Here is a 12,663-nt window from a genome sequence, read left to right on the forward strand (position 1 = left end):
AGGATCCAGCATTGCCGTGAGCTGTGGTGTAGGTCACAGACATGGCTCGGATCTGGCATTGCTGTGGCTGTGGTGTAGGCCAGCAGCTGTAGCTCCCATTAGACCCCTAGTCTGGGAACCTCCATATGCCATGGGTGCGGCCCTAAAAAGACAAAACAAAACAAAAAAACAAAACTTTATTACTGATAAATGTTAGAAGTGATTTATATCTGAAGGGAAACTGGCCTAATAATACTGAACAAAATTAAACAGATTGCCTACCCAGGCACTGGCAAGTGTTAAACCAGTCACCTTCCCCACCCGCTACCCCACAGATTTACATAGTTTGGAAAAGCAGGGGTGAATTTGTGCTCCCTGGGGAATGACTGGGGACAGAGAGCCAGGGGTGGTTGTGTGCTCACATGCGCTCTCACGCTCTCAACGCGCCTGCTCTCCCTCTCTCTCTCTTTCTCCCCCTCCCCCTCCCTCCCTCCCTGGAAGGAAACATCAGAATTGTAGAAGCATTCCCCCAAACAGCCATCAATCTATGAGGCAGTCTGGCTTGAAAACCTGTGCCCAAACAGGGATGATGTTGCTTAAATAAACCAGAGTCTTTTTTGGGACTTTTATTTGGTAAATATGTGGAAAGAATTGTTCGTAACAGAAAAGTTGTTGATAATAGAAGCTAAATATGAAAAGATACATAGAACCATGAAGCACAATACCCTCACTGTTCCCTAAGTATCTCATCTTACATAGGTGCTTCCTCTAGATGGTTCCCTGAAGCTTCAGTTTTGCTGCTTTCAGGAGCCAGTATTGATTGGGTTATCTTTTATTTGATCTGTGTTCTGAACATTTAGGAGCCCCCCAAATGTCCTGATACCCGACTGTTGTGGGCTATAGTAGATGCCTAAGAAAACAAAATGTCGTTAACTTTGCATATTATACTAAAGATAACCCAACTGAGAAGTCTGATCATTGCAATAATTACTTAGTTAAATTCTTGGGGAAAAAAACCAGCCAGTCATGGTTATTTATCCATTTTTATAAATTTAGCTCTTGGGCCACTAAGAATATGATAAAAAATCTTTTATTATAAGGAGTTCCCGTCGTGGTGCAGTGGTTAACGAATCCAACTAGGAACCATGAGGTTGCGGGTTTGGTCCCTGCTCTTGCTCAGTGGGTTATCGATCCGGCGTTGCCGTGAGCTGTGGTGTAGGTCGCAGACGCGGCTCGGATCCCGCGTTGCTGTGGCTCTGGCGTAGGCCGGTGGCTACAGCTCCGATTCGACCCCTAGCCTGGGAACCTCCATATGCCGCGGGAGCGGCCCAAGAAATAGCAAAAAGACAAAAAAAAAAATCTTTTATTATAATCCTTAGTTCACCTTTGATCCCATGTATTTTTTATGTGTGCTTAATAAAACATGTTTATGGTTTACCTTCATATTTTTCCAATAATTTAGAATATATGCTTCAGTGGTAAAATTTTCTTTTTTTTTTAAGATATAAGAGAATCAAAACAGGTATTTCCTTATCTTATTTTTTATTAAATGTTTGTTTAAAAATTGTGCTATTCATCACTTTGGGGCTCTTTTAATGCATTGGCGAATAGAGACAGCTGAATTCCATGTGAGGAACAGTTCATCCTAGATCATATTTGTTATTTTTTCAGGCAAAGGTAGCTGCAGCAGATGAGAAGAAGTTCCAGCAACAGATCTTGGCCCAGCAGAAGAAAGACTTGACAACTTTCTTAGAAAGTCAGAAGAAGCAGTATAAGATTTGTAAGGAAAAAATAAAAGAGGTAAGAGTACTAATATTTTCTAGTCATCAAGTTGCTATTACTATGGTTGGAACTTAAAATCAATACATCTTACGTTGTGAACAATAGTGTAATCCACTGATTCTCAAACTTTCCAGTAGAATCATCTGAAGGAGTTGTTAAAGTAGATTGCTAACCCACTCCTAGATTTTCTGATTCATTGGGTCTGGGGTGAAGTTTGAAATGTACGTTCTGAATAAGTTCCCACGGGATGCTGATGTGCTGGTCCAGGCAACAGACTCCGAACCATTGGTCAGCTCTAAATCATTCTTGCCTGCTGCTGGTTTATTCTCCACACCTCAGCCAGTGATCTTTTCAAACTGTGTCTCTTCGTATCACCTTATGATTTTACTATTCACTGGCTTCCCATTGCTCTTAGATCAAAATACTAGAAGTCCTTGTATAGTCAGCTACCAGCCTCCCCTCCAGTCTCACATGACACCAGTGTCCCACCCCCTGCCTATCCCACCCCTAACTGCGCTGTGTCTGCCACAGTGGTCACCTTTTGGTTTCCCAAATGCAAAAAGCTGTGCCCTTCTCCAAGGTCTTTGCTTGTACTCTTTTTCTTCCACCAGGGTGCTTTCCCCACCCCAGTCCCAGTCCCTCCTCAACCTCCTGTAAGACTAAAGATTGTCTGCTAGTACCAAAACTTAAATTTCACTTCCCCAGGGAAGTCTTTCCTGACAACCTTGACCGAGACAGGTACCTCTGGTTTTTTTACACTAATTTTCAATTTTAATTTTTTTTGGGTGATTATTTGAGCTATTTTACCCTATTAGCCAGTAAGCAATAAGAGCAAAGACTATGTCTTTTTTTTTTTTCCATGACTATATCTCTGTGTCTAGTACATATGAATATTTGATAAATGAGTGATGGATTCTTGAATGTTTGGTTGAAGATCTCTAGTGGACTTAGGGAGTTCCCCCTGAGGAATTACATCTTGATCTGAAAGCTCAGATTTCTTCAGTTCTGCTTTTACCATTACTTAGAGGTGACTTGCCTGCAGTTCCATAGACTTTCCTTCTCATAAGACAGGATTTCTTATTTGTAGACTGCTCATATATTAAGTTTTAATAAAATTTAGATAGGATCTTGTTTTAGTATATGAAATCATTCATTCGAACTCATATTCTAAGTTAACAATATGGGACTTAGCAAGGTTCCTCTCCATTTCTTTTTTAATTAGGAAGTGAAAGTAAATACATTGGGGTGAGCCTCAGGATCTTGTGCCCTGCCCAGATGAGTCACTGGTAATTTCTTAGAGCGATAGAAATTTGTATTTGATCCACACTGTCAAAGTGGCAAGACTCTCTGATGACCCTGTAAGGTCTAGAAAACCAAGCTGCAGAAGGAAATAGCCCAACCAAAAAGGTTTACTTGCTCTCCATTTAGTTATTGTTTAAGTCTAATTATTATTTCATAATAAGAAAATGTTGCTGGATCACAGAGATAACCTTGGTTTTTAAATTAGAAATTTTGGACTTTCCTCAACTGCAAAAAGATTCTTATTTCTAACTCCTTGTGTCCACTCCTGTTCTGGAGACCACACTTAATCGCTGCAGCCACCATTTTGAGGGTTGTACTCTAAGGTATTAGGAGATTTGCCTGGACTCCACCTTTAGAAGGTTTTCCCACAGAACAGCTTTGGAGAGTCCCCACTCACTCCTCAGGCATGGGGCTGTTTTTGGTTCACCACACTCAGCTTTATGAGTGCAAGATACCACCTAAATGTGCAAGTCCTTCACCATGCTTATGAAGAAAAACAAGCCTAAACCCAATTTAAGATAGCCTCAATAAACCTTTCTCTGCAAAGTTAGTGAACAGATAGGCAGGAGCCATTAGAAGCCTTCCAGTAACAAAGTCAGTGCTACTCCTTACAAAGTAAAAAGCTTAGTTCGGACTACTGAAAGTGGCATGTATATTTAGGTATTGGTGTACTTAAAGGTATTGTCCTTGGGATGACAAAACCATCTCTATTATCCCCACTGTAGATAGGTTTCAGGAGTGGGGGTAATACAGGATGATGGATGGTCCAGAAATCATTTATTTTTGATTTTAGAGTGAATTTTATGATCATATTTGAATTTAGGGGTGCAGTATAGTGGTTAATGTCAAACCTAGTAGTGATGTCATGTAGTCTCATCAAGAGATGAGTCCACCAGCCTTCCTGTTGTGATCCCAGCTCACTCCATGCTGGAAACAGCTCTTGCATTTGTTGATTCCAGTATTTCATTTGAGGCTTCACTGGAACAGGAAAGTTGAAAGTTGACTTACAAAGACTTCTTGGATAAGTGCAAAAACAATCTAAATAGTGTATGTGTCCATATCATAAAACATTATATAAAATAGGTATTAGCAATTAAAGGAGATTTCAGCTGAGTAGTTAACCAAATAGTATAGGTCCAGCCTTTAAGTATGAACAACGGTTGCCCTGTGCTTTTTCAAAAGTTGTCTTCTTACTTTCCCTGTAGGCTAACATCTTTTTCACTGTTCTGATTTACTGCCTTCTACCCTTTACCCACATGATCTGGAACAATTATGAACTCAGTCCTTTTGAAAATATTGGTGGAGGAGTTCCCATTGTGGTTCAAGAGGTTAAGGGCCTGACTAATATCCATGAGGATATGGGTTTGATCCCTGGCCGCATTCAGTGAGTTAAGGATCTGCCATTGCCATGGGTTGTGGTGTAGGTACAGATGAGGCTTGGATCCAGCATTGCTGTGGCTGTGGCATAGGCTGGCAGCTGCAGCTCCAATTAAACCCGTAGCCCAGGAACTTCCATATACTGCAGGTGCAGCCCTAAAAATGAAAAAGAAGAAGAAGAAAGGCTGTATTTTATTTTAAAAAAAGAAAAAGAAAGAAAGAAAAGGAAATATAGGTGGCTTATTTCCCTCTAATAAGAAATAAAGAACGCTTTTTCCTGAAATTCATACTGGTGACATTTGCAGCGTTACCTCCCGTCAGTGAAATCTGCCTACTTCTCTCAGTCTTGTCACTACCTTTGTCTAAGCTACGATCATCTCTCGCCTGGACCTTTGCAATAGCTTCCTTGCTGTCTCCATGGACACGCTCTTGCTTTCTTCATTCTGTTCTCCACAGCCAGTCATCTTTTCAAAATGCATCTCATTATGACACCCCCACATGTATAAAATCCATTTCTCCTGTGCTAACCAGTGTCTTTAACTTGTACTGGAAGGCTTCTAATGGCTCCTGCCTACCTGTTCAGCCTCATCTCACATCACACTGCACCCCCTACCCTGGCCTTCTCTCAGTTCCTTGAATGTACCATGTTTCAGTTAACTCACCCTAAAGGTTTTACACATGTGGTTTCTTCTGCCCAGAGTATTCTTTCCTCTCCTTTCTCACTGGTTAAACTCCTACAGATTTTTCAAATTTCAGCTTAGTTGTTACCAAGTTCAAATATTGTTTATTAACCCTCCTTTAACCAAGTGCTTCCACTTCACAGTAGTTACTTCAGTAATCTGCAGTTCATATCAACTGTTCTTTAATTTTTGTCTCTATACCGTAAAGCCCCATGATGGCAGATACCATGCTTGTTTGCTCACAGTTGTATCCTTGGCCTTGCACAGTACCTCTTGCATGATAGGAACTCAATAAGTGTGTGTTGATTGAGTGTACTCGTTAATTTTGAGCACGAGAACCCAAAGACATGAAAACTAAGAAGTCTTTCAATACTCAGTCGATAAAGAAAGGGGGAAGTGAGGGGAGTGTGTGTGCCACACCAAGCATTTCTGAACTTACAAAATAATAATGCTTTCAAAATAATTTAATCTACCATAGCAATAAGCTTTCATAGTTCCTCTTGCCTGATGACACTCATGTTTTTTTTGGTTTTTGTTTCTCTCTGTTTTTGTGAAGGAGATGAATGAGGACCATAGCACACCCAAGAAAGAAAAGCAGGAGCGGATATCCAAGCATAAAGAGAACTTGCAGCACACGCAGGCCGAAGAGGAAGCCCACCTTCTCACTCAGCAGAGACTGTACTACGACAAAAACTGTCGTTTCTTCAAGCGGAAAATAATGATCAAGCGGCATGAGGTGGAGCAGCAGAACATTCGGGAGGTATTTGTTATGTTCATAACTCTTGTCATTGACTTATGAGACAGTAAGGTTTGTGAGGATCCTGACCATGTCTGTTTTGTCCATTCCTATATCCTTCACCTTGTAGGCTTCAGTGCCATGCCTGACACAAAGTAGATGTGCAAAACTGCCAGAGAACTAATTTACCACTGATAAGAGAAAGCCCATTTACAGAGCAAGGAATCAACTTGTTCCAAATAAATGTAACAGAATGTTCTTGAACACCTATTATATATTACAAGCCATATCACGTAGTGGAGAATCAAAAATAAGTAGGATAGGAGTTCCCGTCGTGGCGCAGTGGTTAATGAATCCGACTAGGAACCATGAGGTTGCGGGTTCGGTCCCTGCCATTGCTCAGTGGGTTAACGATCCGGCATTGCCGTGAGCTATGGTGTAGTTTGCAGACGCGGCTCGGATCCTGCGTTGCTGTGGCCCTGGCGTAGGCCGGTGGCTACAGCTCCGATTGGACCCCTAGCCTGGGAACCTCCATATGCCGCAGGAACGGCCCAAGAAATAGCAAAAAGACAAAAAATAAATAAATAAGTAAGATAGAGAATTTTTGCTGTTAGCCTATTTGTCAAAGACTTGCATTTTTGTAATTCTACATGAAACACTTAAATAACAGACTGGTGCTCTACAGTTAATTCATTCAGTCATCTAGCACTTAGAGAGTCCCTTCTTTCTGCCAGACACTGTGCTAGAGATGCTAGGACAACTGAGAAGTGATCCTCCCTGATTTCAAGTAGCCCCAAGTCTAAGAGGAGAAAAAGACATGTAGCAGACTAATTGCAGTGTAATATGTTAGGTAGAGTAATAGACATAAATAAACTATCGTGGGCATGTAGTCATGAAAGGGCTTGGAGGATTCCGTGGTTGAGGGGATTTGGGGGTTCTGGGTCTGTGGAGTGGAGTGTCAGAACAAGAGTAGTTGGGAGCAGAATGAAGAGTCTTGATTCTTAAAGCAAGACTTTTTTTTTTAAATGGCTGCACCCACAGCATATGCAAATTCCTGGGCCAGGAACTGAATCCTAGCCACAGCTGTGACCTATACCACAGCTGTGGCAACACGAGATCCTTTTACCAGCTGTGTCTTAGCGGGGACTCCAAAGCAAGAGTTTTAGATTTCAGCCTGAAGGCAGTTACATGGGCACAGAGGATTCTAAGCAGGAATGACAATTAGAGTTTTCTTTGTTCTGAAGAGTTAATACCTCAATGTGAAGGCAGGCTAGAGTAGTTAGAAACAGAGTACAATGACATCAGCTAGGATGCCCTTTCTCTAGTTCCACCTGGAACAGGTAGTGGCAATAGAGATTAGATCTGAGTGACATTTCTGAAGCAGAACTGACAGTAATTCAAACCAAATGCTGTGAGAATTTCAGAAGAAGGAAGAGTCAAAAATGAATTCAGGAGTTCCCATCATAGTGCAGTGGTTAACAAATCCGACTAGGAACCATGAGGTTGCAGGTTTGATCCCTGGCCTTGCTCAGTGGGTTAAGGATCCAGCGTTGCCGTGAGCTGTGGTGTAGGTCATAGATGCGGCTCGGATCCCAAGTTGCTGTGGCTCTGGCATAGGCCGGTGGCTACAACTCCGATTTGACCCCTAGCCTGGGAACCTCCATATGCCATGGGAGCGGCCCTAGAAAAAGCAAAAAGACAAAAAAAAAAAGTTAAGACAACAAATTAAAAAAAAAATGAATTCAGAGTTTCTAATTTGGGGAATTGGATGAATATGATGTTATTCACTGAGATGAGGAATACAGAATGTGATTCAGTTTCAGATACAAAGTTCAGTAGGAAACCATTATGACCTGGGTAATCCTAAAAGCTCTCAAATGAGGTAGCACGTTAATGAAAATATCAAAGTTTGATTAAACAAAAAAATCCAGTGTTAGCCTGCATGAGGGGAACAAGCACTCAAGGCACATTTAATGGGAGTGTGAATTGGTGTAAGTTTTTTGGAGAGTGGTATTCAAATGGGAAGGGAAAAGGGTGGAGCACACTCGAATTTTTTGAACACATATAATCATGGGCCACACTCAGGTTCTTTATCTGTGTTATTTCATCTTACTGGAAGAGGGAGAAGTGGCAGAATATTTTTGAGCCAGGCACTGAGTGATGTGGCTAAAATTCTACTTTAAAAGATTAGCCCAGTTTGATGGTGATGCACAGATTGACTACAGTGTGTATTGTCTGTGGGGCAATACTGCCTGGGGGGGGTGTTCTTCTGGGGGAGGGCCTTAGATATTGCAACGGCTTGTTGCCCACAGAACATAAGAAGATATACAATATACATGTGGTATTAACATTTCAGTGATGAGGATAATCTGAGAAGGGGGAAGTCTAAAGATGCTCCTGAGGAGTTACCTGGTGGCCTAGCAATTAAGAATCCGGCATTGGGGGAGTTCCCGTCGTGGCGCAGTGGTTAATGAATCCAACTAGGAACCATGAGGTTGCGGGTTCAGTCCCTGCCCTTGCTCAGTGGGTTAAAGATCCGGCGTTGCCGTGAGCTGTGGTGTAGGTCGCAGACGCCGCTCGGATCCTGCGTTGCTGTGGCTCTGGCGTTGGCCGGCAGCTACAGCTCCGATTAGACCCCTAGCCTGGGAACCTCCATATGCCGCGGAAGCGGCCCAAGAAATGGCAAAAAGACCAAAAAAAAAAAAAAAAGAATCCGTCATTGTTCCTGCTGTGACTTGGGTTTGATCCTTATCCGGGAATTTCACATGTTCCAAGTACAGCCAAAACAAATTTTTTTTTTAATAAAAATGAAATGGTTCCTGATGGGGACAGTAATGGAAAGGGGAAAAAAGGCTGAGAAACACTGAATTAGAGGGAAGAAACTAAAAGCAAAGAGATCAGGTAGTAGGAAATTAGAGTATAGGCAAAGATAGCAGTGATAGCTGGCAAAAGAGATGAGTTTGAAACATTTCAGTTTAAAATAAGCAAGACTTGGCATGCAATAGGATATGAGAGAAAAGATGAGGCTAGAAGCAAAGTTATTTCTAGGGTTTAAGACTTGGGAAAATGTGTCAAGGCTCAGCGGAAACAAATCGGACTAGGAACCATGAGGTTGTGAGTTTGATCCCTGGCCTCGCTCAGTGGGTTAAGGATCCGTTGTTGCCATGAGCTGTGGTATAGGTCATAGACGCAGCTTGCATCTGGCATTGCTGCATAGGCCGGCAGCTGTAGCTCCAAGCAGACCCCTAGCCTGGGAACCTCCATATGCCTTGGGTGTGGCCCTGAAAAGACAAAAGACAAAAAAAAAAAAAAGACTTGGGGAAATGTATGTAGATTTGGGCCCAAACAAAGAAGCTTAGAGAGAGGTATTGGTTAAGAAACTGATTAAATTCAGTACTACACATGTTGGTTTGTTAGAAGGCAAAAAATTCCAAATTTGAAAGTCCAGTAACCAGTTGGAAACAAGGTATTTGGGATTCTTTTCATCTGGCAATTATTATTTTTATTCTAGTATCATATATTTGGAAGAAGTCTGAGGCTAAGGGGACAATTAGTGCCAATAAAAGCTATGGAATTATTTCCCAAAATTACAGAAACTATATTCATGACTTCATTAGTATCTGATTCTAACCAATTGAATGAAGACTAACTATACAAGGGTATATTTCTTAAGAGTCTAGATTTTCCTTTATTTAGTCTTATTCCAGAGCTGCCTTCTTGAAAATGTTCAAAGTTTTTTCCTTCTATCTACAAAAGTAATAAAAGAACATCGGAGTTCCCATTGTGGCACAGTGGTTAACAAATCCGACTAGGAACCACAAGGTTGCTGGTTCAATCCCTGGCCTTGCTCAGTGGGTTAAGGATCTGGTATTGCTGTGAGCTATGGTGTGGGTCACAGATGTGGCTCGGATCCCGCATTGCTGTGGCTCTGGCGTAGGCCGGTGGCTATAGCTCCAATTAGACCCCTAGCCTGGGAACCTCCATATGCCGCAGGAGTGGCTCAAGAAAAGGCAAAAAGACAAAAAAAAAAAAACATTGAAAAGGGCGCATATAGAAAAACCCTGAACAGTGAAAGTGCTTGATAATCTCATCCCACCCATTTCCTACTCTGAGGCAGTCACATTAATTTGGAAGATTTTATCATGTATGTGTTTATATACATACAGCTTATATATTATATATAACATTAACTTTAAAAAAATAAGACTACATTAGTATCAGTGGTTTGTTTTATTTGCAAGCAATAGAAACAAACTGTGGCTGACTAAGTATGGAAAGGAATTTATTGGAAGGACATAGGGTAGATGACAGAGCTGGAGACCCAAGCTGGGAAAACAACTTCTGTGACCTAGACCTAATGGACATTCCTCCAGGCACTGCCATTTGTATGTACCTCCTCCAGCCATGTTTCATCTTTGTATCATTTGTGCTTAAGATTCAGATTCCTAGGAGGGATAGAACTTGTTTGGATAATGTGCTTATTTGCTTATTCAGTAGTCTCTCTGATTCCAGATAGGGTGGAGTAACCTTCTCAAGCAAAAAGAGGAGCCCATTAACAAAAGCAGGGGAGATGGATACTGAACCTACAGAAATGTCCACTCTTCTGTTTTGTAACTCTTTTTTTTTCTTTTCCATTTACCATCTAGGACATACAACTCTGCCTCATTCTTTTTAACCATCGATCGTTTGGGGGTTTTTTTGGTTGGTGGTGGTGGTGGTGGTGGATTTTGTTTGTTTGTTTGTTTGTTTGTTTTGGTAAAGCTATAGAATAATTTATTTAATAAGGTACTTCTCAGTAGATATTTTGTTGAAGTGGTGCAGCATTACCAACAGTGCTACAGAGAACATCTTTGTACACATCTTTTTACGTGTATGGAAGTATTATGTAGGAGATAGTATTCTCAGAAGTAGAATTTCTGGATCAGGGTGGATACACTTAAATTTTTTTTTTTTTTTTTTTTTTTGGTTTCACCTGCAGCATATGGAAGTTCCCAGGCCAGGGGTCGATTGAGGAGCAGCTGCAACCTAGGCTACAGCTGCAGCAACACCAGATCCTTTTTTTTTTTTAAATCTTTTTGTCTGTTTGGGGTTGCTCCCATGGCTTAGGGAAGTTCCCAGGCTAGCGATTGGATTGGAGCTTTAGCTGCCAGCCTACACCACAGCCACAGCAATGCGGGATCTGAGCTGAGTCTGCGACCTACACCACAGCTAATGGCAATGCCAGACCCCCAACTCACTGTGCGAGACCAGGGATCGAACCTGGATCCTCAGGGATACTACTTGGATTCATTTCCACTGTGCCACAATGGGAACTCCAACACCAATCCTCTAACCCACTGTGCCCGGCTGATCGAACCGACACCTCTATAGCAACCTGATGTGCAATAGTCAGATTCTTACCCCACTAAGTCACAGCAGGAACTCCTAAAATATTTAATAGATATTGCCAAATTGCCCTCTAAGGATTTATAACTCCCACCTACAAAGATGACCTATTTCCTCTACTTAGCCCAAAGTGAGTATTAGCCATCCTTTTAATTAATGAGAACATTTTAAAGGATCCTCATAGGTTGAGGTGAGCCTCTTTTCTAACCAGTTATGAAACTAAGAACTGAGGAGTTCCTGTCATGGCTCTGTGGTTAACGAATCCGACTAGGAACCATGAGGTTGTAGGTTCGATCCCTGGCCTCACTCAGTGGGTTAAGGATCCAGCATTGCCATGAGCTGTGGTGTAGGTCGCAGACAAGGCTCAGATCCTGTGTTGCTGTGGCGCTGGCATAGGCTGGTTGCTACAGCTCCGATTCGATCCCTAGCCTGGGAACCTCCATATGCCTCGGGTGCGGCCCTGTAAAGACAAAAAAAAAAAAGAAAGAAAGAAAAAAAAGAACTGAAACTAGGAAAACATTAAATGTCATAGGCTAACAACATCTCCACTTAAAAGTTTGAATTCTAGTTCTTAGTGTCTGTGGGCATGAGCACAAAAAATTTGACTGAAGTCAAATCACTTGCTTTTAAAGAAGTCAATAGTGCTTCCACTGAAACTTAAATAGAATGGGAGTTTCCATGTGACTCAGTGGGTTAAAGATAGGTGTTGTAACTGCAATGGCTTGGGATACTGCTGTGCCTCAGGTTCGAACCCTGGCCCAGGAACTTCCACATGCCATGGGCACAGCCAAGGGAAAAAAAAAAAGAAATTATATAATCACATGTTAGCCTCTCAATTCCCAAATTCCTTACTATCATATGTAAAAGAGGTAAATTCTGGCAATCTTACTCCTGCATAGAGTTGCATCTAGGATTGCACAAGATATATGAAATCACTTTTAAAAATGTAAAGTACATTACACATTAGTATGTAGGTACAGCAATGGGCTCATAATAAGCTGAATGTTTCTTCCCATGGTTTAAAATATCATAGGCAGCTTACCAACTTACATCTCAGTAACTCAGATGTATGAGTTACTGTTCTCTTTAAAGGTAAAGAGAACGACTTGAAATTATAACAGAAAAACCATTTCAGTACCATGTGTTTCTCACTTTTTAAATAGTTTATGAAAACTAGGAGTTCCCGTTGTGGCGCAGTGGTTAAAGAATCCAACTAGGAACCATGAGGTTGCGGGTTCGGTCCCTGCCCTGGCTCAGTGGGTTAACGATCCGGCGTTGCTGTGAGCTGTGGTGTAGGTTGCAGACGTGGCTCGGATCCCTCATTGCTGTTGCTCTGGCGTAGGCCGGAGGCTACAGCTCCGATTCGACCCCTAGCCTGGGAACCTCCATATGCCACGGGAGCAGCCCTAGAAATGGCAAAAA

General features: G+C 41.8%; 1 protein-coding gene across 4 annotated transcripts in view; it reads left to right on the forward strand.

The window, feature by feature from the left end:
* TAOK3 (TAO kinase 3) overlaps nt 1-12,663 on the forward strand; it is a 194,832-nt gene that overhangs the window by 166,448 nt on the left and 15,721 nt on the right. For all 4 annotated transcript variants that reach the window (XM_047759663.1, XM_047759664.1, XM_047759665.1 and 1 more), the window contains 2 exons: nt 1,651-1,779; nt 5,677-5,880. In XM_047759663.1, the coding sequence (XP_047615619.1) occupies nt 1,651-1,779; nt 5,677-5,880 (333 nt within the window). The remainder of the gene's footprint in view (nt 1-1,650; nt 1,780-5,676; nt 5,881-12,663) is intronic.

This window comes from Phacochoerus africanus, chromosome 15 (genome assembly GCF_016906955.1).
Source record: "Phacochoerus africanus isolate WHEZ1 chromosome 15, ROS_Pafr_v1, whole genome shotgun sequence".
NCBI lineage: Eukaryota > Metazoa > Chordata > Mammalia > Artiodactyla > Suidae > Phacochoerus > Phacochoerus africanus.